Consider the following 24,632-nt stretch of genomic DNA (forward strand, 5'->3'; position numbering starts at 1 on the left):
CATGTTGAAGAGGTTACAAATGAATGGACACTAAATGAATGAATGAATGCACAAGTAAAATTAATAAGACTGGGAGCAGGCATTTTCAAAATGTAACGGCACCATTACCATGGCAATCGAGCCCCTGGATTAGACACTCTCCAAAATGTGTGCTGCTATTCCCTCTCCCCTCATAACATCCACATCCCCATAATGGCACTGCTGATACTAGAAGCCAAGAGCAAAGACTGGCAACATCAGCAGGTGCCGCCACTGTGGCTCCACCATTCTGGAGCAAAGTCATTAAGGAATATTTTAACAATGTATAACCTTTCAGCTTCACTCAGCTAACAGCAGGTAGTTTGACTTTCAAGACATGAGCCTGCATTGAAGTCACCAGTGATCAGGACTTGACCTTCCTTTTCAGTATATGCAGCATTAAATTTTCATAATTCACGTAACCACTGCATAAGAATAGCAGAGTTTAAACATGAATCAAAGGAATAGATATCTTCAGACATGAGTCATCCTCTCCCAGAATGCCCCTGCAAAAATGCAAATACCCAGGGGCCTGAGCCTCTTTCTCTTCCAACTTGCTCCTGACATTCTGGAAGCACCAAGAACTACTGCATTATGCAATCCATGAATCCTGCCCTCAAGCTGACATGGTTGGGTCTTTTTTTCTTTTTCCATATCTATTAGAGAAGAATTCTTGTTCCTGTGTCAAAGGAAGGAAATAGACAGGGATGGAACTAGTAAAGTTGACATTTTCACCCCAAGGGTGTCTCGGGGCTCTTTTGACTTGGTTTTACAATTTTTAAAAAATCTTTTCTTCACAGCGTATCAGAATGTGTGGGAAGAAAGGATCAATGTAGGAATCAGGAGATCTCAGGATAGGAAGTGCAGTGATGTATGCCTTAAATTTGGCTTGAAGCCTTTAAAAAAGAATAAGAATGAAAGGGAACCCGTCTGGACACTATCTGCCAAATTGGAAGAGCTATTTTGGGGAATGGGATGCATGTGTGTGGTGGGTTTAATGCTCCCCTATGTTTGTTAAGGCACTGACATTTATATCCATCCAAAGACATGGTAAAACATTTTCCTCTGCTTGGAGTATCTATAGACTCTATCACTGAGAAGAAGCAGCATAATTTTAACACCGTTTAATGTAACTACAATTGGCTTCTGACTCCAAGAGCTCTGAGGACAATCTGTCTTTGCTGGATAGTAATTACCTGAGGCTTCACAGTGATGCTTCCATAGAGATCACTCTTGGAAAATTAAGACCCAAAGAAGGGTCTCTCAAACCCTTGAATGAAAAAGAACTACTAAGGGTTCTCTCTTTGCCTAACAAATGAAAATGAAAGATGTGTAGAGGAGGATGCCTTCAGAAATAACTCTGTCACCTCTTTACAGTAAAATAAGTTTTCAAGGATTAAAAAAAAAATCATAAAATACAGAATTCCTGGGGAAGATGGCAGAGTAGGAAACTCAAGGACTCACATCAACTCCAAAAACAGCTACTAGACAAGCAGAAACTCTCTAAAACAACTGTTCTGGGACTCCGGAGACCAGGGGAGCACTGTACAAAATCTAGGAAGAGTGGGACAAAGAGGCTGAGAAACTGTGATAAAGAACTCACTCCACGGTGACTGCTGCTGCCCAGCCCCCACTCTCAAGGTGAGCTGCCTCGGGGCCAGTCCCTGGCTGGCTGCCGCACATGGACAGGGACGGGTGGCCCTCTTCCCCAAGAAGGCGTGGGGTGGGGCATGGCTGAGCGCTGATCATGGCTTTTGATCAGTGAGGTTGAATTGCTGGGTCCTGGCTCTGAGCCACTTCTTTAGCCTGGACAGGAACTGCCACAACCATTGTTTCAACCCTACTCCCAACAGGGGCAAAGGTGGTGGAAGTCTGAAGACTCAGGGCTTCCTTTGGGCTACAGGGAAAAGTTTTCTGAAGAGCACCATCTTCTGGGCAGGACAGGAAAGCACAGCCTCAGGGAGGCATCAAAAACATGTTGGGGTATCTTTCCTTACCCTTTCCCCAGGGCTCTTTTGAACTTGTCTGCACCCCCATCATGGGTCTCTGGCCCAGTTTTTGGCTGGGAAATACTGACTTGGGAAAGTCCTCTCCAGTGTGACCCTCCTCCCAGAATTTGCCCTCCAGCCAAAAAACAGCCAGAGGCAATGAAAGGAGAGTTAAAAATAATCTATAGAGGCAAAACAAAAACAAGCAGAACAGATCAAGAGAAGGAAGGGAGGAAAGGAAGCTTTTCCCTGGGAGTGAAACAATCGCATAAACAGTGCAATCTTGAAAACTGTGCTACATACGCAGGATGAGAATCAGATGAAGAAGAGCTGAAAAAATCTGACCAAACATAGGTAATTCAAAAGGTCTAGAATAAGTTGAACCAAGTGTCAAAGAAGAGCCTTAACACAAAGCTAAACAACAATAAAACCCTGGGCAAGAAAGAGAAATTGACCTTTAGAGTAAACTCATTAAGATAATCAGATGCCTAGACATCAGCAAAAAATTACAAGCCATTCTAAAAAAACAGGAAGATAGGGCCCAGTCAAAAGAACAAATTACAACTTTGGAGGAGACACAGAATTTGGAACAACTAATCAAAGATGTTCAAACATATCTCCTATATCAATTCAAGGAGACGAAAGGAAATATGACTAAAGGGTTAAAGGATATTAAGAAGACACTGGGTGAGCATAAACACGAATTTGAAAGTATGAAAAGAAATGTAACAGAACTTATGGGAATGAAAGGCACAACAGAAGAGATTAAGACCACACCAGAGGCATATAACAGCAGATTTCAACAGAGAAAGAATCAGCTAACTAGAAGATAGGACAATCAAAATCTTGCAGACAGAACAGATAGAGAAAATTATGGAAAAAAATGAGCAGGGTCTCAGGGAATTGAATGACAGTATCAAGTGCACAAACATACATGCCACAGGTGCCCCCAAAAGGAGAAGATAGGGGAAAAAGGGCACAAAGAAAATGTGAGGACACAATAGCCCCAAATTCCCCAACTCTTCTGAAATACATATATACACATGTCCAAGAAGTGCAACATATTCCAAGGAGAAAAAATCCTAATAGGCCTACTCTGGGACACATACTAATCAGAATGTCAAATGCCAAAGATAAAGAGAATCCTGAAAGCAGGAAGATGAAAGTGATTCATCACATAAAAGGGAAACACAATAAGACTGAAGTGCCCATTTCTCATCAGAAACCATGGAGGCAAGAAGGAAGTGGTATGATATATTTAAAGTACTGAAAGAGGAAAACTGCCATTCAAGAATTCTTTATCCAGCAAAACTGTCCAAAAATGAGGGAGAGTTGAAAATATTCACAGAGAAACAGAAACTGAATTCGTCAACAAGAGACCTGCCCCACAAGAAATACTAAAGGAAATTCTGCAGGCTAAAGAAAAAGACAGGAGAGAGAGACTTAAAGGAGAGTACAGAAATGAATATTATCAGTAAGGGTAACTAAAACGGTAAAAAGAGAGACAAAAATAAGATATAACATATAAAAACCAAAGGATAAAATGGTTGAAGTATTGCCTTTACAGTAATAACATTGAATGTCAACAGATTAAACTCCCCAATCAAAAGACACAGATGGGCAGAATGGATATAAAAGTACGATCCATCTATATGCTGTTTATAAGAGACTCATCTTAGACACAAATAGGTTGAAAGTGAAAGGTTGGAAAAGATACTCCACGCAAACAGTAACCAAAAAAGATCTGAGGAAGCTACTCTAATATCAGACAAAATAGATTTAAAATGTAGAACTGTTATAACAGACAAAGAAGAACACTATCTATTAATAAAAGGGGTAATCCAGTAAGAAGAAATAACAATCATAAATATTTACACACCTAACCAGAGTGCCCCAAAATACGTGACATAAACACTGGCAAAACAGAATGGAGAAATAAGACGCCTCAGCAATAACTGTTGGAGACTTCAATATACCACTCTCATCAATTGATAGAACATCTAGATAGGGGATCAGTAAGGAAACAGAGAACTTAAATAATACGATAAATGAACTAGACCTAACAGACTTATACAGAACTTTGTATCCCCAAACAGCAGGATATATATTCTTCACAAGTGCCCATGGATTATTCTCCAGGACAGGTCATGTATTGGGTCACGAGACAAGTCTCAACAAATTTTAAAAGACTGCAATTATACAAAGTACTTTCTCTGATCACAATGGATTGAAACTGGAAAGCAAAAATCAAAAAAGGCAAAGAACTAGAAATTCAAAACATACAGAAGCCAAACAACACACTCCTAAACAGGCAGTAGGTCAAAGAAGAAATTGCAAGAGAAATCAGTAAATATCTCAAAACAAATGAAAATGAGAACACAACATAACAAAACTGATGGGATGTAGAGAAGGCAGTGCTGAGAGGGAAATTTATAGCCCTAAACACCTACATTAAAAAGGAAGAAAGAGCCAAAATCAAACACCTGACTGCACACCTGGAGGAACTAGAAAAAGAACAGCAAACCAATCCCAAAGCAAGCAGAAGGAAGGAAACAACATTACTATTGGCATTACTAATGACCCCACAGAAATAAAAAGGAGTATGTCAGGATACTACGAACAACTATATGCCAACAAATTAGAAAACACAGATCTAATGGGACAAATTCCTAGAAACACAGAAACAACCTATACTGACTCTAGAAGAAACAGAAGGTCTCAACAGATTAATTGCAAGTAAAGAGAGTTAATCCGTCATCAAAAACCACCCCAAAAAGAAAAGCTGAGGACCAGATGGCTTCACGGGTGAATTCAACCAACCATTCCAAGAAGAATTAATACCAATCCTCCCAAAGTCTTTGAAAAAATTGAAGAGGAGAGAACACTAACTCATTCTATGAGGCCAAAATCATCCTAATACCAAAGCCAGATAAAGATACCACAAAAAAAGAAACTTACTAATTTCTCTAATGAATATATATTCAAAAATTCTCAACTAAATGCTAGCAAATCGAATCCAATAGGACATTAATAGAATTATACACCAAGATCAAGTGGGTTTTATCCCAGATATACAAGGGTGGTTCAATCGAGGAAAATCAATTAATGTAATACACCACATTAACAAATCAAAGGAGAAAAACCACATGATCATCTCAATTGACACAAAAAGACACTTGACAAAATCCAGCATCCTGTCTTGATAAAAACATCAAAAAATAGGAATAGAAGGAAACTTCCGTAACATGATCAAGGGCATATATTAAAAACCCACAGCTAACATTGCACTCAATGATAAGAGACTGAAAGCCTTCCCTCTAAGATCTGGAACATGACAAGGATGCCCATTGTCACCACTGTTACTCAGCATTTGTTTGAAGTTCCAGCTAGAGCACTTAAGCAAGAAAAAGAAATAAAAGGCATCCACATTGGAAAGGAAGAAGTAAGACATTCACTATTTGCAGATGACATGATCCTATACACAGAAAATCCCTAAAAACTACAACAAAGCTTCTAGAGTTAATAAACAAGGTCAGCAAAGTAGCAGGATACAAGATCAAAAATCAGTAGTGTTTCTGTACCCTAGTAATGAGCAATCTGAGGAGGAAATCAAGGGAAAAATGCATTTTTAATAACAACTAAAAGAATAATATATCTAGGGACAAACCTAATCAAGGATGTAAAGGACTTGCACGTGGAAAACCACAAAACACTGCTAAAAGAAATCAAAGATGACCTGAATAAATGGAAGGACATTCTATGTTCATGGACTGGAAGAATAAATATTGTTAAGATGTCAATTCTTCCCAAATTGATTTACAGATTCAATGTGAGCCCAAACAATATTCCAACAGCCTAATTTGCAGAAGTGGAAAGCCAATTATCAAATTTATTTGTAAGGGTAAGCAGCCCAGAATAGCTAAAAAACATATTGAAAAAGAAGAACAAAGTTGGAGGACTCACACCTCCTGACTTTAAAGCATATTACAAAGTGATAGTGGTGAAAACAGCATGGCACTGGCATAAAAATTGATAAATTGACCAATGGAATTGAATTGAAAGTTCAGAAATAGACCCTTACATCTATGGCCAATTGATATTTGACAAGGCTGCCAAGTTCACTCAACTGGGACAAATGGTGCTGGACGAACTGCATATCCATATGCAGAAGAATGAAAGAGGACCCCTATCTCACACCTTATACAAAAATTAACTCAAAATGGATCAAAGACCTAAATATAAGAGGCAGTACCATAAAACTCCTAGAAGGAAATATAGGGAAGCATCTTCAAGATCTGGTGGTACGCAATGGTTTCTTAGACTTTACACTCAAAGCACAAGCAACAGAAGAAAAAAATAGATAAATGGGAGCTCCTCAAAATTAAAAATGTTTGTGCTTCAAAGGATTTTGTCAAGAAAGTGAAAAGGCAGTCTACCAAATGGGAGAATGTATTTGGAAACCACGTATCGATAAAGATTTAACACAGAATACATGAAGAAATGCTACAACTCAACAATAAAAAGATAAACAATACAGTTAAAAATGGACAAAAAACAAGAGTAGACATTTTTTCCAAAGAGGAAATACTAATGGCCAAAAAGCACATGAAAAGATGTTCAATATCACTAGCTATTAGGGAAATGCAAATCAAAACCACAATGAGATATCATTCCACACCTACTAGAATGGCCACTATTAATTTAAAAAGAAAACAGAAAACTAAAAATATTGGAGAGAATTTGGAGAAATAGAAACACTCATTCACTTTTGGTCGGAATGTTAAATGGTGCAGTCACCATAGAAAAGTTTGGTGGTTCCTCAGGAAGCTAAGTATAAAACTGTCATATGATCTGCAATCCCACTACTCGGTGTATACCCAGAAGAACTGAAAGCAGGGATGGGAACAGACATTTGCACACTGATGTTCATAGCAGCATTTTCCACAATTGCCAAAAGATGGAAGTAACCCAGATGCCCATCAACTGAGGAATGGATAAACAAAATGTGGCATATACATACAATGGAATATTATCAAGCTGTAAGAAGGAATGAAGTCCTGATGCAAGCAACAACGTGGATGAACCCTGAGGACATTATGTTGAGTGAAATAAGCCAGACACAAAAGGACAAATATTGTATGATCTCACTGCTATGAACTAATTATAACAAGCAAACTCATAGAGTTAGAATACAGAATGTAGATTACCAGGAGATATAATGAGGGCAGACAATGGGGAACTGATGCTTAATTTGTGCAGAATTTCTAATTTGGTTGATGGTAAATGTTTGGAAATGGATAGTGGCAATATTGGCACATTATTATGAGTGTAATTAATAGTGCTGAATTATTTGTGTGAATGTGGTTGAAAGAGGAATTTTGGGGTCATGTATATTACTAGAAGGAAAGTTAGAGGCTAAACATGGGACTGTATAATACAGTGAACTCCGTTGAGGATGATGACTGTATTTAATAATACAAATGTAAGAATGTTCTTTCATGAATTATAACAAATGTACATCACTGTTACAAAGTGTTAATAATAGGGTGGTACATGGGAAAAATACACCTAATGCAAACTATGGACTGTTAACAATATTTAAATATTCTTTCATCATTTGTAACAAAGGTACCAAACCAAATACAAAGTGCCAACAATAGAGGGTGTATATGAGAATGTTATTTTTTATACGGATTTTATGTAAACCTACAGCTTCTCTAACTAAAAATTAAATAAATAACAATAATTTTTGTAAAAGCATTATGATAAGTAAAAGAAACCAGATGCCAAGTACTATATATGGTATGATTCCATTTCTATAAAACGTAAATATAAAGAAATCTACAGAATTACAGGGGGTGACAGTGTGATTGTGAAGACCTTGTGGATCACACCCCCTTTGTCTAGTGTATGGATGAGTGGAGGAATGGGGATAAAAACTAAAGGACAGGTGGGGTGGGATGGGGGGATGATTTGGGTGTTCTTTTTTCACTTTTATTTTTTATTCTTGTTCTGGTTCTTTCTGATGTAAGGAAAATGTTCAGAGATAGATTGTGGTGAAGAACGCATAACTATGTTATCGTACTGTGGACAGTGGATTGTATATCATGGATGATTGTATGGTGTGTGAATGTATTTCAATAAAACTGAATTTAATAAAAAAAATAAATCTACAGAGAGAGAATTAGATCAGTGGTTATGGATACAAAGTTTGAGAGATAAGTGCTAAGGGATATGGGTTTTGTGTTTTTTTGGAGTAATGAAAATGTTCTAAAATTGATTGTGGTGATAAATGTACAATTCTGCAATTATACTAAAAGCCAATGATTGAACACTGCACAGATTGTATGGTATGTGAATATATCTCAATAAAACAACTTAAAAACATATTCAGAATCCAATCACTGCTCAGCTCAACTCCACCCTCTGGAAACCACTGTAATCCTCCTCCTGGACTGTTGCCAAGGCCTTCCTAACTGTTCCCTCTGCATCCAACTTTGCCTACATCGATTTCCCACACAGCAGCCTGAGTGATCCTTTAAATATGAAAGCCAAGCCTGTTATTCATCTACTTGAAACTTCCACTGGCTTCCCATCTAAAAAATATATATATATATACATACATATATATATGTATATATATATGTGTATGTATGTATATATATATATATATATATATATATATATATATATATATCAAAAAAAAACACCAATTATGACATTTAGGTGAACTGCCTTACCCACCTCCTCCTGTCCAGAAAGTAGAAAAACTCCACCCAGCCTGCCTTCCCACTGGCAACACCTTACGTGGACAGCCTTGGAGTGAACCATGCAGACAGAAACTGGAAGCTGTTTTATATATTAATCTGCATTCCTCACATTTTCAAAGGGTAGGTGCAGAGAACTCATCTTGAACACCTGCTACTGGGCAAGCCCCTACCATCTGGGGGAGACCAGTTCTGGTTGAACTTCACTGCCATGAGCCATTTCATCGACCACGTCTACCCAATCAGGTTCACTCAGGGGAAAGCCTAGAGATTGTCTCCTGATTTATTTAAAGAGAGTAAATATTAACTAAAATTCATCTGAAGAACACTGGGTACTTTCTTCCCAGGGTGATAATTTAGTATAACTTACAAAAGAAATTAACTTAGTGTAACTTCCAAGATGGCCAGACGGCCAGCCAAACCACAAGTGTGTTCAACTGGTGACAATTCTCAATGAAAATGATGGATTTTAATAATTTAAAGGCTGCTTTCTTACCCTCTTTCCATGTGCAACTTCTGTGTGGATAGAACTTCGTTTTATCTTGTCCACTAAGCTTGGTTATAATTCATTCAGTATGTTCTGTTTTTAAAATTCCTGGGACTCTGTGGACTTATCAAAAAGATTACTTCACAGATTCTACCTTAATTCTTGCACTCACTTAAATTCAGCATGCTTGTGGCTTTCTCCAGCAAGATGGAAGATTCGTTTGTGTTGACTAGCCTGATCAGGAACCCCACAGGGCAGAACCAGAATAGTCTTGGGTTTTCTTTGCAAATGAAGTAATGCAAAAGAAAACTGAAAAGGGATACATAAATATGAGGTCTTATAAGCAAACTCTCACTACACCAAACCACACAGTTTGGTGACAGGGAACTGAGAAAGATGCAGGTTAAGACAGTCCCCAGGGAGCATAGGAATGATCGCACACCGTCTGAGTTCTAAGATTGTTGGCATTTTTGAGGGGAAATGCTGAGAACTGGATTGAAGGCCCATCCTTGGAGCAGACTCTCTGCAAGCCCATAAAAGAAAACAGAATCAGAGCGGCCTCCCAATGTAAGGTTCCCCAAGGTTTAGCAGAATCATAATTACATCCAAAGGGCACCCAGTGGCATAGGGCATTTGGGAAGAGAGCCCTGCTGTGGAGACTTTCATCCCTTCCCATCCTCTCACATGGAGGCAACACTAGGATCTACAGAACAAAAGACTGCCCTAGAGAAGACACTGTAAATAAAAAAAGGACACCATCCAAATCCATCTAAGAGCATTTTATTTCTGAGAGAGGCAAAGGAGCAAAAGGGGAGGGAAAGGGAAGACAGAGACATCGGTCCTTGTAACCGATCGCCACACTCACCTCCACACAAAGGTTTGTTCTGTCGAGGTTCAGAGACTACCCACCCCAACCTACTTCCTGGGCCCCAGACTGGAAGTTGGCCCAGTGCCGTGGAAGTTGGCAGGGTTTTCACCCCCTGATATGAGAAAAACTCCTGGGGAGAGAACAGAAAAATAAGCTTGGGAACTGAAGATCTGTGGTTCAATATAAATATGGTCCAGAATTATTAAGGGTAAATATTTAAAAAGGACTTACCTTCAGTGGCACAGCAATGGTGTCTTCCAAACTTAAAAGGCTCCTCTCTTTTTTGGCCAGGATGACCAATGAGGGTTAGTGTGTGGAATGTCACCTGCTGGAGGACTTTTAAAGGACACTCTGTCCGAGATGGGTGAGGGCAGCCCAGCCCATACCAGTGGATGGGATGAAGGACCATACTTTCTCAAGACTTGACTGATTCCCAGAGATAGGATATTAGAGGATCGTTTTCTTAATTTTCCCTGACATGGCATTTTGGCCTCCGCACCCAAGTGCACAAAATCCTTTGGCTGGAGACCAGATGGCTCTGAGGAATTTACAGCTCGGGTATGTATGAAATTACCACCATTCTGAGCCACGGAAAAACAGTACTAAGCTAAGAATTCAGGCATGCTGAGGTCTGAGTCAACAGGGACCCCAAGCAGGTTTTCCTAGTATCAAAGTCAGTATACAACTCTATTAGGGATAGAGTTAAAGGAGTGAAAACATTCTCATGGCAAAGAGCCCAAGACCACTGACACCAGAGTTGTCAAGTTCATGTCACAACAGAAGGGCTAGTAGGACTCCAGCCTCACTCGTTTCCCACATGCTGTCCACTTCAAGCTTTCAAGGGGAGTAATGGGAACAAATGATGCAGACAAGCAGGGTAAGAAGGGGGAACCTGCAGGAACCAGGGCAGAACTGCCTGCCATCTAGCAGTCCTGCCCAGCGCCCTCTTCTGCCTCCTGCAAGATCCTCACTATCTGTCACACAGATCTTGTCCCTAAAGCACCATTTCCCTCAGTGGGCACCCAAGGGGTCTGCTCAAGTGTCCACTCTAGGAATTCTCAGATGAGCAAGGGAGTCATCATGAACTTCTCCATCCATCCCATTTCCCTACCTTCACAAGTCAAGACACGTCAGTGTGCAATACTTCTGCTGAATATTCAGTTGGAAAGTGCAAAGGATAGTGTCATGCTTTCTAATCTGACCTCCAATAAAATTAGAGCAATGAAAAACCTTAATGAGAACAGGATCCTAAAACCATGTCAAGAATGGCTGAGACCCTCATCTGTTGAATACGGTAACCCTCCCACAGGTTGCAAATTCACATCAAAGCCCTCTTCCCTCTTGACATCTTCAGTACATACTCTTCAACAGGAAACAGCTATTTTAAGATAAATAATAGTCAGCAAGAAGGCTGGACCTCCAAAACTCCTATGCTAGCAGAATCAAAGCATTCAGGAAAGCAGCACAGAATAGCCCTGCCTTCCTCCAAAAGTCTTCCAAGGCTCTTGCAAAGTTTAGTGTTAAAGTAAACAAACCATCAGTGTAAAGGCTCATGATTGTTTTAGAAAAGAGGGTAAGAGAATGCATCTGAATACTCACTTTGACGAATCTATGAAGTATATTACAAGTGCACCAATGCTGAGAGCAAAGACTAAGACAACCTGCAAAAGAAGAAAAAAACGCCATCACTTAAGAGCTGAAAACTGGGATGTTTATTTTTTGACATGCAGGCACAACTCTGAAACACAGCGCCAATCGCTTCAGGATGCTCTGCTGTTGGCTCCTTGTACTGCAGGGGCAGCAACCTCGCTCCCAGCCAACAGGGGTCAGAGCAGACTTTTGTATCCCGTGACACTGGGTTTCCATCTGGGTCTATTACCTCACTGCCCGGTTTCTCTACAACGGAAGTCAATAAACTTCAGTGGGAAAAGAACAGGTGGAAGTTTGGGGTTATGTAGGGCAAAAAGGAACTCCAGTATAGGAATTTCAAGTTTTAACATCTTTACTGAGGTTTAATTTACATACTATAAAATTCACCCATTTTAAGTGTGTAAGTCAATGATTCAGTTTACCAAGTTGCCCAACCATCACCACAATCCAGTTTTAGAACATTTTTGTCATCTCAGTAAGACCCCACATGCCTGTTAACAGTTAATCCTGTTCCCACCCCCAGCCCCAAGCAACCACTAATCTACTTTCTCCTTCTATAGAAGAATATTAATTTGAAAAACATCAATTTGCTTGTACAAACACTCACATATATATGTGTGTGCACGTTAAATGTTCATTATATATATATATATATATATATATATATATATATATATGGCTATAACATATCTCGAATATTTAAGAAAACAGCTTATGTGCAGGAAACCAAACGAGGTAATACATCAGGCCAGTTACATGACAAGTCTTATTCTTCTTTACACACTTCACTCAAAATTAATCACCACTGATATAAATGACAGTTTTGGCATCTCCTTCAATGGACACCTGTCACACTAAAGTCCATCAAATGAAAATGTAGCAGATTAGGCTGTTACTGACACTTCTGTCCTCACTCAACATCCTAATTTATTTAATCTTTCACAGAGGAAACTATTAGTGCAACTAAAGAATGTTCAGAAGTAAAAGAGATGCCAACAGCCAACAGTTAAGCTCCAGAACAAAACGTAAACACACACATACACAAGCCAGGCAGACTGAATACCTTGCTTACACTCTAAAATCCTGACGAGGCTGCAGGCTGAAGGGCTTTAGGAAATGGCAGTGGCCTCAGGGTATTCAGATACTGACAAACCCCTGGCATTGATGGAAGATTGAGATGGATCTCAGTTTATGTCAAGACTAGTAGCAATGATCAAGCTCTCTCGTGTGTGTGCATGTGTGTGTGTGTGTGTGTGTGTGTGAGAGAGAGAAAGAGAGAGAGAGAGAAAGAGAGAGAGAGTCACATGCATGCATATCTATATTGCATATGCGCACCAAACCATTTGATGGAAAATGAAATCTGCATGAGATATTTATTAAAATAATTGCAAAACTCTGTGGAGTTAGTGGGGAGGGAGGGTGAGCTACGTGAAAGGAAAATGCCAGTCAAAACAACTGGACACTGTAAAAGGACTGCGTGGTTTCACGGCAACTTGATAAATTCTCCTTCTGGAAAGAAACGTGTAAACACACACATACAACACACACACACACCACTTGGGCTTATTTTATTCTTCCATTTGGGTTAATAACTAAAACATGCTCCGGTTCAATCCAAGGAAGCTCCTGCAGTCTTTGTAATTACCATCTACTGGTACTAACCCACCCCACCCTCCTGACTCAGTATCACCCCTCACACACCTTCACTCATCCACTTGCAAAGTTACAAACAAAACAAACAAAACATAAACAGGCTTCTGCTTTTTCCTCTATAATCTGAACAAGGCAGCAAAGCAAATAGCTTAAGGTTAATTTTGATCTGTGCTGCTATTTATGCTAACATAAGCAGTTAGATCCTGGCCCTGACCTCATTCTCAAAATGCTGCAAAGAGAAAGGGTGTGGCCAGAACAGAGGGGAAGTGTCCTTCATTCATAAACAGCTGGTCTGACTAATCCTTGTCAATTTAGCTTCATGTGTGTATATCTGAACATGCTGGGCCTCTGGCTGTGTGGGCCTATGTCACTGAAATCCACAGTTGTAAGAGCAGAGAAAGGAAGGGGAGGAGAGGGGAGGCAGAGGAGAAGGGGAGGGGAGGGGAGGGAAGGGGAAGGGAGGGAAAGGAGGGGAGGGAAGGGGAGGGAGGGGAGGAAAAAAAGTCCTTCCAAATGCCATTTGCACCACTCTGAAATGAACTTAAAATCTAAGCTCTTCTACAACAGCAGATAATTTCTCAGCATAGGGGTGGCCAAAGTGGCTCACACTAATTCATCCCAGCTGCCTCTGCTTTGCATCAGTGACAAGGAATAATGCACTGCTTATTTAAGCAAATCAGTCAGTGACAGGAGGGATGAAGGAATCCTGTGTCCTCTTAAGATGCAAACTCAAATATCAGCATCTCTGTGATAGAGTAAGAGAGGAAAGAAATTCAGGAGTATATGACCGGCAAAGCTCCTGGGCACCCAAGACTCTGAAGAGTGAATCTCTGCTTTGTCTACATGTTCAGCCCGAAAGGCTTTCCCTGGATGAGGTACAGGGTGTTCCCAGACTCTCACACACCCACCGCTACCCACCATCACCCTCCATCACCCTCCATTACCCACCATCACCCTCCTTTCATGGCATGATTGATGTGGAAAGGATACACTTCTCAGTATACGGAGAAATGTGTGTTGTGATTTTTAAACTTGCTAAATGCCTCTTTATCATGTCAGGCTTGATTACATTGTCAACCTGGATCCAAGTGCTACAGAAAATAAATCAACCCTTTGGACTTGGCCACGAAAATAGGAACCCAACGGAGAGTCACGTCTACGGGGCCCTAGCAAAGTCAGCTCAGAGGGGACAGGTCCATTTCTCCAAGTGGTTAAGAGGGTACCAAGCAGAGGCCAAGAGGGACTAGTTTATTTTCTCTCTCTTGCTCGCTCTCTATAAAATCCCCCATCGTCTGAGAACTGACCCTAAATATAGAAGAATCCAGTCCAACAACACGAAATTATTAGATCTTTGCCTAAATTGTGATGGCTACATTATAGAGCACTCCCCAATAGTCTAAGTGTTTATTTAAGAGGTAAATCCACTTGGAGTCATGAAATAATACTCTTTTATAGAGTAATCCTTACATAGACTACTCCTATGCTATTATGCAATTCGTGCTCAATTGCATGGTGTAGGCAATATATATTAAGTTATTGACCAGGCGGAACATTAATAAATGGAAAAGGAGTTAGAGAAGGGAGGAAACAACAAGGGCTCTTGTCTTAGTAACTTCTTCCTTCCTAAGGCATCCTTTCTTCCAGCTTCTCTGAAATTCCTTCGGTAAGCTGGAGGGCTGCTGGGAAGCCTTCTGAGAACTTCCACAGTCCAAGGGATAAGGAGGAAAGAAACCCAAGGAATGTGGCAAGATGGGGCCAAGAAAAGCACAATGATCCAGCAGCTCAGTCTGCAGAATAATCCTTCATGATGACCCAGAACTTTACAAAGGATTGTCCCATGCAAGAGTTTGTTACCAGCAGCCTAATTATTCGAGATAATTTGAACACTCCCTCTCAGAGCACAACTTCTGCTGACTTTCAGAAGAGCCTGCTCAGCTTGCACGACTCTCCACAGTGTGGGTTAACCAAATCACCACTGCTACCTCGGAGGGTGCTAATTGCCATATTCTTAGATTTACTGAAAACACCCATATGCTGTGGAGCGATACTAGGTGCTGAGTGATATTTACAGAGTGCCAGATTCCTAAAAACAAAAGCAATTTGATAAATGTCATTGGAACAATGGTTTTGGTGAGTCATCTATTTCCAAAACTCCAAGATCAAACACTTCATGTGATTGCACACAACACTGCCAGGAAAACAGGCTCACAGAGTGTATAAAAAAAGGTCTGTGCCTAACACCTGACATGAGGAGTCCGATGATACATGGATAGCCAAGCAGGGAAACTCACAGACATCTTCATACATCGAAACCCCAGCAGGCCCGGAAGTTCCCCTAAATGCCTCAGAAAGTTCATAAAAATGGAAAATAGTGTGGCAAGACAAAAATATTCCTGCTCACACAGCTGGAACTCTCCAAGGAAAAGACAAATCTGGAGATTTGAATATGGAGTCCAGAGACTCAGGAAAGATGGCTCTTCAGAGACTGTGCCTGTTTAAGAAACTGGATATGAATTGCCAGGTTTGGGCTTAAATTACACTTGGCTACACAGGCCTGCAGAGACTGATTTGGAGCTGAGGCTCCCAAATGTAACAACCATCAGATTTTTACCACCTGAACTTTCCTTTTAAAAAAAAAACAAGTAAACCGAGATGCCTTCATCCTGCTTTGGGAACCAGGAAGCGTTAGCTCAGGGAAGTCAGAGCGCCTTGTATTTTTAACGAGCTCCTCCAGTGACTCTGTTGTATGGCCAAGCTGGGAATCGCTGAGTTGCAGCCATCAGGGGACACCACTTAGCTCAAGTCAGAGATTAATTTACAAATGTCACCTTAACAATTAGCCCATTTAGAACACATGTAGGAGGCCTGCAGGCTTTGGGAATTGTGCTAGGAGTACTCTAAAAAGTACAGAGTAGGACGAATTAATTCTCTCCTGAGCAGGTTTCACACGTGCGTGCTCAGCTCACAGGAGAGCAAACGACCCTAATTAACGATTTGACAGGCTTGATCCAGGCCTGGCTGGCTACTGGCGGCAGTGACACTTCTCAGAAAATGGACAATTTCCTGTTTATGATCCCAAAGGCACATGACTTTTTTTTTAATTGAGGTACAATTTATATACAATAAAATTCACAGGAGGACAACAAAATAAATAAATAAACGTGAGACCTCCCAAGACAAAACAATCTGGGAATATTTTGTGGATGAGAGACAACATTATTCCAATGTCAAAATTACAGTGTTTGGTCAGATGAATTTAACAGCTTCACTAACATTTACTGAACTCCTATGCAGAAGCCCCAGCGTGAGAAACCGGGCAATACAAAGCTAAGACAGCTGTCAGGCCTGGCTTTTGCCCTCAAGGAACACTGAACCTGGAACTATCTAGAAGTCCCTTGTGAAATTTAGTAAGTGGTACTTAAAGAAACACGCATATATATTCATATACGCATTTGTTTCTACATATAGAAATAGTCTGGGATATGAAAGGAAGGAGAGGGTAAGGAAGTGACACCACCCCCTTATAAACTCCCAGAGTGGAAGGGCAATGGGAGAGAAAGAAAATCAACGAAGAGGAAAGCAGAATTCCTGATTGGTCCACCTGGCTGTTCCAGGGAAATGCAGATCCCAGGTGCAGGCAACGGCTGATGTGGTGGGAAGTCAGGAGGCCTGGGTTTGAATCGGCTCGGCCCCACTCAACAGTATGCTCTTGAGCACATCACTTAACCGATCTGTGACTCAGTTTCCCAATCTGTGAAATGGCAGGATTGAAACAGATGATTATTTAGTGGTAATCTTGGTATGTTCCTGCATATAGTGAAAAAACTAAAAGCTGCTTTGACATGAAAACAATAATGCATGTCACTAAATCTGTGCCAGAGAGACTTGTTTATTTCATAAAATAACAAGTGCAGTTCCCGTGGACAATCAGATTCATGATTTGTGTTTCCAGCATCACAACCAATTGCTCACATAGCGTGTCATCCCACACAACTCAAAACAAACACACAAACAAACAAACAAAAAGCCACACCTTGGTGGGGGCACTGGTCAGCTCTCTACTGGGTCTACAGGACATGTAGGGAACTGAGTGATGGTGTCACCCAGCCCTCTCCCCTCTTGCCTTTGTAATTCTTTGAAAAGCCCACGTTTCTGCAGGTTTTACTCCCAGAACCTCAAGCTCTGAGTTGCAGTGGTTTCTAAAGGAAAAGAAAGAAGGACTCTTTTCCCTTCACAGTCTGACAAGTATGTATGTTTTTTACATCCCTAAATCACCTTTGGTCCTCAATAGAAGATATCATCTCACTATCAGAAAAGGTAATTTTGTTATCACAAATAAAAAGCCGTATTTCGACAGTGTCATTTAAACATCCAAAGGTCCCCAAGTTTCCTGTCTAATATCCTGGTGCATTACATTTGATTTATGGAAGTGCAAAAAAAAAAATGCTGTAAATTGAGTCACTGGAAACTAAGACTGCAAACAATTTAAGTACAGATGTATTCAGGATGCAAGAAAGGAAAAAGGAAGAAAAAAGTGCATCAGTAGTCTGTATTCGGAACTATAGCATTAACTGAAGACACACAGGGCCTCTAGATAAGAGTAAAAATGTGCTTTATTCATATATAAAGAAGCCTAGAAAAAGGGCATGTGATTTCACAGGCATTCGAATCTAGTGTTTTCAAAACTGCAACACTATGAAACCACACAGTAGAATGGACTGGATTTTTAAGACATATGTAAACTGGAAAGGGCCTCAACTTAAATTGCTTCAAAAGACTTCCTCTACTTTAGGCCTGAGGAAAAAAACTCCCTGACACAGCCTACACTGGCCCTGAAAAGTCTGCCTTTCTCCTCTCTGGCTTTATCTCCTACTCCCTCCTTCTGTAGGTTCCAGTTGCTTTGAAATGTCAGTTGACCTCATCCACCACACCCCTCCCCAACCACCACAGGGCCTCTGCACAAAGCGTTTTGCTTCCCCTGGAAGAGTTCACTCCCCCCACGGACTTCTCACCCTTCAGATCTCAGGTCTACTGTCACTTCCCTGCCCACCTCCTGAGGGAAGGTTTCCCATCAGCTTAGGCTGTGGCTCTTCTTTGTAGTACTTACCAAGCAAATTTTACCTTCCTTTTATGCAATCATTTGATTAATGCTCCCCTATTGGACTGTAAGTCATATGAGGGCAGGGTGCATGTCCATTTTTATTCATTGCTAAATTCCCAGAAGCGAATAGTGTCTCAATAACATTTGTTAAATAAATACTTGGAGTGTAGACTGAGAATGAGTTGGGAGACTGGATAGAGTGAAAGCAAAAAGTTAGAAGGACACAGGTTACTCTCATTGAGTGAGACTTTGGAGTTTAAAATCTTGGACAGAGGTGAGATATTGTTTCAGGTGATGCTAGATTCCCAGGGGCATGTGGGGTGGAGAGCATCCTAGTGGAGGAGTTTAAGGGCCCGGGCAGCACAGGTGTCAGCTGGGAGAGTCACGTGCCCAGACTTGAGGGTGAGGGTTGGAGCCGAGGGCAGAACAGAAGGGCCAAGGATAGAAGCCGCCACTGAATCGCAGGGAGGGGCCTGGAGGTGGGTGGGTAACAGCAGCAGCAAGGGTGGGCAGAGGGGGATATATTCAGATGGCACAAGTCTCAAGAGAGAAAAGGTTTTTACACAAGGAAGGAAGGGGCAATGGAAGGCTAGAGTGTCCAGGGGTCCCTGGGCCATGAAGAAACAAGCAACCTGCACAGAGTCAGAGAAATGAAGATTCCAGGAAAAAACAGGTTCAAGTAAGGTGCAGATATAGGGGTACTGTGTGAGGACATTGAGATTTTAGATTTGGATCAGGATTAGGAATCTGTCAAACAAAGTGAAGCATGTATCACAAAAAGATGAGACTCAGAGACACAAGACAACATCGAAATACAAGCGTATAAATAAATAAATGAATATTTATGCATGCATGTAAAAACACATGGAAACATACACACATGACACAGGACACAGAGGAAAAATTACCCTTCGCTAATCACTAAGGCTGTATATCTATCAATATTTATTACTTAACTAAATTCCCAGCAACATGTCTCCAGCCATTTTCAAATTAGGTAATTTCAAAATGTGTTTAGATAAAAATGAAGCCCAGGAAACTAATCAGCCTCATTCTTAGTGGAACTATAAAGAATACGTTTATTATAAATCATGCATCAGCTGATACAGGGACATAATTAAGTAGAATAATGGGCTTTTGGGGAGGGAGGAGAATTCGACCAATATAGATAGACCTGAAGGGTTTGAATTCTTCCTGTCTTTTTTTTTTTTTTTTTTTTGTTCCCCAAGGAAGGATCTGGGATATAAATTACAAGCTAATTGCCTTTTCTTTCCCCTGCTGTGGGTCCATGTTGACATAACTCCAGGGCCAGAGCTATGCGAACTTCTAAAGTTTATTGCCCCCCAATTATCATCTAAGATCCAAAATTTCATTGGCTATGCTCATCTCATTCTGCCCAATATTAAAAATAGAGGGGTTCAATGTGTTCCTCCAAGGCCCCAATTTATTATAACTGAAATAAGAGATCAAAGTAAGGGAAAGCAATTATAATATTAATTCAGAAAATTTTCCCTAAAATCTGTGTCCCTCACAAGAGTTGAGGCTTAAGGACACTGAAATATTATATCATTGCATCATAAAAGTAAAAATGTTGCTCTTTGCATAATTTCATTAATGGCATTAAAACTGATAAACTGGCAAGCCAGATAAAATCTTTCCATTCAATGTCTAAGGTTGAAAGACCTTTTCTGTCTAATTATTGAAAAATCTAGGGGAAAAACTTCCATCTGCTGGTGGTGCTCTCGAGTTTGCAGCTAATGAGATTTTGGGAAATTGTCTGGCTTCAATGCATGTGGGTTTGGCCAACTGGAGTTTTAATTTAATTAGGATATTAGAAAAAGAAAACTTCTCTGTGACACTGTCACATTATCAATTGCCATTCATTGTCACCAAGGACTAAATTTATAACCCTTTTTGCCCTACTCCTCAAACCTTGCCAGTTCCTAGACTATATTAACAACAAAAATGGAAGGCACCTTCTGAGAATCTGAAAGCAGAATCCAGCAGGATATTTACATTTAAAAACTCAAATGTCATCACCCTCCCAGGCAGATACTAATACCTTTCCTTTCACTCACCCCGGGTATCTCTAAGAAACTTGTATGACAAATGATCCTTTCCTCTTAGGGATGTTTGACTTAATCACTTAGTGAGTTGGAATTTCTCCTTTAGTTTCCATACTCTATCCTCATTTAGCCACAGACACCCTACAAGTCTCCCCCTTTGTACTCCCCCTCTACCTTAATCTATTACTGGTGCCTGCAGCAGGCTGTGAATTTCCCAGGGATCAGAGAGTTCGTCTGGAGCCGTAATCTAAGGGGTCTTCTGTTAATTGAAGCTGAGTCCCTGATCTGGTTAGGAGTTTCCATAGAATGTGCCTTTGGTCCTACAACCCCTTTAATAACCCATAACCATGTCCTCTATAAGATAATGGAATAGCTACAGGGCATGGGATCTCAAGCTCTGAACCTGAAGGCCAAGCTGAGTTAATGACTTACCAACAGCCCCTTGATGGGCTAGTGGGACCTTAAAGACACCCCAAGAAACAACCTAAAATTTCCATCTTCTACAGGGATGATTTTTGCCACCAAAGGTGCTGCTTTTAAAAAGCTTGATGCCACCAAAGCCTCTTAGTCTTGAGGGAGTTGGGCATCTATGAGAAACAACCATCCAATTGACCAGTGTCATGAACACCAACACTGACTGGCTTCAAACTCAGCCACCCGCCCCGTGCTGGGCTTGGGTACAGACGTGCCTGTTCACACACTTGGCTTGTTCACACTCCTTCTTCTCTGCAGAACTGACTGTTGCCTGTAACAATGACTGTGACACGTGTGCTGACCTTGACAAACACCACCAAGAATTAGAATGAAACTTGCAACTCCCTTTTGTTAAGGTTGACATTCTGTTGAAATCCAGGTCTCCAAAGAGAAAGCACTTAGTCCACTTCTGACATCATTCCCTACTCCCCTCACCTCATGGAAGATGATTTTTGTATTTACCAGTGAATTCTTACAGATAAGCTACCCTTCCTGAAGGAAGTAGAACGCTTCATGAGATAGCATCACCCAGGCTCACAAATTCCTGCTCCCACATCCTGGAAAATCAGAAGGCGGGATCATCGGCACAAATCTCAGCACACTTAAATATGTCCTATCTCCCCAAGCGAGGGTAGGACACCCCACTAAACACTGCATTGCTGCTGATTTAGAAAGGATGACACACAGCCCCAGCTGCTGCTTCACTTACTGCAACCATCTCACAAACTCCCTTGCACCCAGCAAGGATCAGATGCTCGTAAGGCCACACAAGGGAACTGAAGCTATTTGGACACAGTCAGAAAACCACATGCTCCCCATTCGTGGGGCATCTGTTTAGTGATGGGGGATGGGGGGGTGAGCACGTATCAGGTACCACAAGTTTTCCTGCCCCTCTCAGCCACACACTTTGAACACATAAGAGGGAAAAAGAGCTCTGTCTTATGGAATATCACTTGTTATTTTCCATGATCACCTAAAAAGAGGAAGAGCATTTGTAAGAGGATCGGCTCAGCTTCATATTTCAGCATCTCCAACAGACAGATGAAGCGCTTGCTTAGAGCATCAGCAAATCAGGGGACCAGCAGATTCAGAAAGAGCTTTTTGTTTCACATATTTTAAAGTTATAATAGTTACCAGGGAGAAATCAGAACAAGTTGGACTTCCTTAAGCTTATCATATGTTTTATCCATGTTTAAAATGTATCTGTTGGGGAGAACCATAATATTTTCTGGACTTAGGAGCTCTTATTGACATAATTCAGTCCTTCCTTTCAGCACAGTTTTGGTCTGATCACTAAATTTCCATCCCCATCCACTCCATTAAGAGATCTTTATGCACAAGAGTTAATTCCTATGGAATCCCCACACTATTCAATATTCATCCATTCATTCATTCATTCCACAAGGTTATCGAGAGTCAACTATGGACTCAGGATGGAGCCAGCAAGGGATAAGGGGTTGAAGAATTTTACTGCTTTTTGGAACCTGAACTCTAGTTTTAATTCTTGTTGGCAAAGCAGGGTGAAGGATGCTAAGGTGAGGCCCCCAGCATCGAAAGCCTTTTGAGATGAGATTTTCATGCCCTGAAGAGTGGGTCTCAAATTTGAAGGTGCATTAGAATTATTTGGAGGGCCTGTTAACACACAGATTGCAGAACCCAATCCCAGAGTTTCTGATGCACCAGGTCTGGGCTGGGGCTCAGGAATCTGCATTTCTAACAAGTTCCAGGTGCTGCTGACACCCTTGGTTCAGGGACCACATTTTGAGACCCACTGCCTTAAGCTATCATAAAAGAAAAAACTTCATCCTTTCAAGATTTTCTTTTTCCTTTGAATATGTGTGCAAAAAAACATTTTCAGTTGGTTAGGTTTAAGTACTTGCTACTTGGATAAAATCATCTTAAAAGATCTATAAAAAGATACTTTGAAGATTTCTGGAAGCAAGACAATTGGTTGGAACTCTTTTTCCTGAAATGTTCAAAATCATTTTCATAGCCTAGTTTGATGGGCTAGGCAATGCCAGCAAGGCGCTTTCTTTCTGTTTTTAATTTAAATTGATATATTTCCATCACAGAAAGGTACCTCAAGAATGTAAATATGATGTCACTGCTGAAAATAAAATTATTTAAATCCCCCCACTTCAAATACAGAGGTTTAGGTTTCTGAAGGTATGCTTCCCCGTCTATCAGTGAGCATCATCCAACAATGGAATGGGCTGCTACAGGTGGTAATGAGCTTTCTGTCCCTGGTGGTATTCAAGTAGATACAGGAGATCATCTGCCAGCTGTACTGTGGAGGGAATCCCCTTATTATATAAGAGTGCTGACTTCTTTAATAAGCCACTGATGCCATTTTAATCATTTATTAAAATGATGCCATTTTAATAAGCTTCTTGACACTAGAGACTCTGCCACGCCTTTACGCCTAAGGTGACTCTCCTTCCCAGTTTGCCTGATATCTTAGAATAATTATTAAGAGCCTCATCTTTTACTCCTGTTTAGATGATAAATAATATGGTCACCAAATTTAAGATGAACTTGGACCCTTGGAGAGGCCTAATACATCTTGACATACTGGCTGCTAAATATCAACAAGGAGATGGGAAAGCACCATCAGGTATCTGAAGTATACTTACAGCCACTTGAGGAGAACTTCTGGTTCTTTGCCTAATGACCTGATATACCTGACCTAACAACAGGTGAGCAGATACCATCTAAAACCTCCACGCCCCCTACAAACACACACATAGATGGACACATACACTCACACTCATGCGCACACACAGACACTTTGCTTGCACAGCATAGGGAATTTTCTGATCGGAGCTAGGACCCTTTCTATGACCCTTGGGATCCCTTGATAACTAAAGGATTTTTAAGGTCTCAGCTGACATGAGTTATGATTAATAAGTTGCTGGAGATGACAGGGGCCAATCCACTCCAACTGAGCCACCGGATGACGACAAGATGGAAAACGGATCTTGAGATTCCAGATCAGAAGCAGCCCACTAAATCAGCTCCTAAGGTCACGGGAAGTGGTAGCTGCAGGTTTACAGGAACAATCCAGCACAACCTGCTCTCCAAATTGTTTCTTGCTGTAAAAGAGCAATCCAGCCTCTGACCCCACACAACTCTAACTCATGTGGGGATTGGGCCTCATCATATGTGCTCTGTACCTAAAATGATAAAAACAGAGTGGTGTGAGAAAGCTGCTTGTGGCTACTATTTCTAAGGGAAATATTAGGTTGTGCAGGATGGTCTGAAACATTAACCCTGCACGTGGCTGGTTCGATGTGGGCAAGAAGGTTAGCTCAGGACTGCTGTCTGTGTAGGCACAGTGATTCCCTGCACACATCTCCTAGCGATAACTGAACATAAAGCAATCCCCAGGAGACAATGCACCAATGCAGACAAACGCAAGCCAAGCATCTCAGGCAGCAGCTCCCAGCAATCCTCAGCCTGGGAGGAAGAAAGTGCCACAAGCTACTTGCCCACCGCAGAGAAGCAGGGCCCTCTGCCCCTAATGACTAGCTGAAACCCTTCCCCAGTTCTGGCTTGAGGAA

General features: G+C 41.0%; 1 protein-coding gene across 40 annotated transcripts in view; it reads right to left on the reverse strand.

Annotated features, from left to right (window-relative positions):
- The window catches only part of KCNMA1 (potassium calcium-activated channel subfamily M alpha 1), a 769,155-nt gene that overhangs the window by 391,195 nt on the left and 353,328 nt on the right, over positions 1–24,632 (reverse strand). For 39 of the 40 annotated variants that reach the window (XM_037803851.1, XM_037803850.1, XM_037803849.1 and 36 more), the window contains exon 3: positions 11,728–11,789. In XM_037803851.1, coding sequence (XP_037659779.1) covers positions 11,728–11,789 — 62 coding nt within the window. Of the gene's footprint in view, positions 1–11,727; positions 11,790–17,066; positions 17,183–24,632 lie in introns of those variants that run through there. The other variant, XM_037803843.1, reaches the window with a different exon arrangement.

The sequence above is a fragment of the Choloepus didactylus genome, chromosome 15, assembly GCF_015220235.1.
Source record: "Choloepus didactylus isolate mChoDid1 chromosome 15, mChoDid1.pri, whole genome shotgun sequence".
Classification (NCBI taxonomy): Eukaryota; Metazoa; Chordata; class Mammalia; order Pilosa; family Megalonychidae; genus Choloepus; species Choloepus didactylus.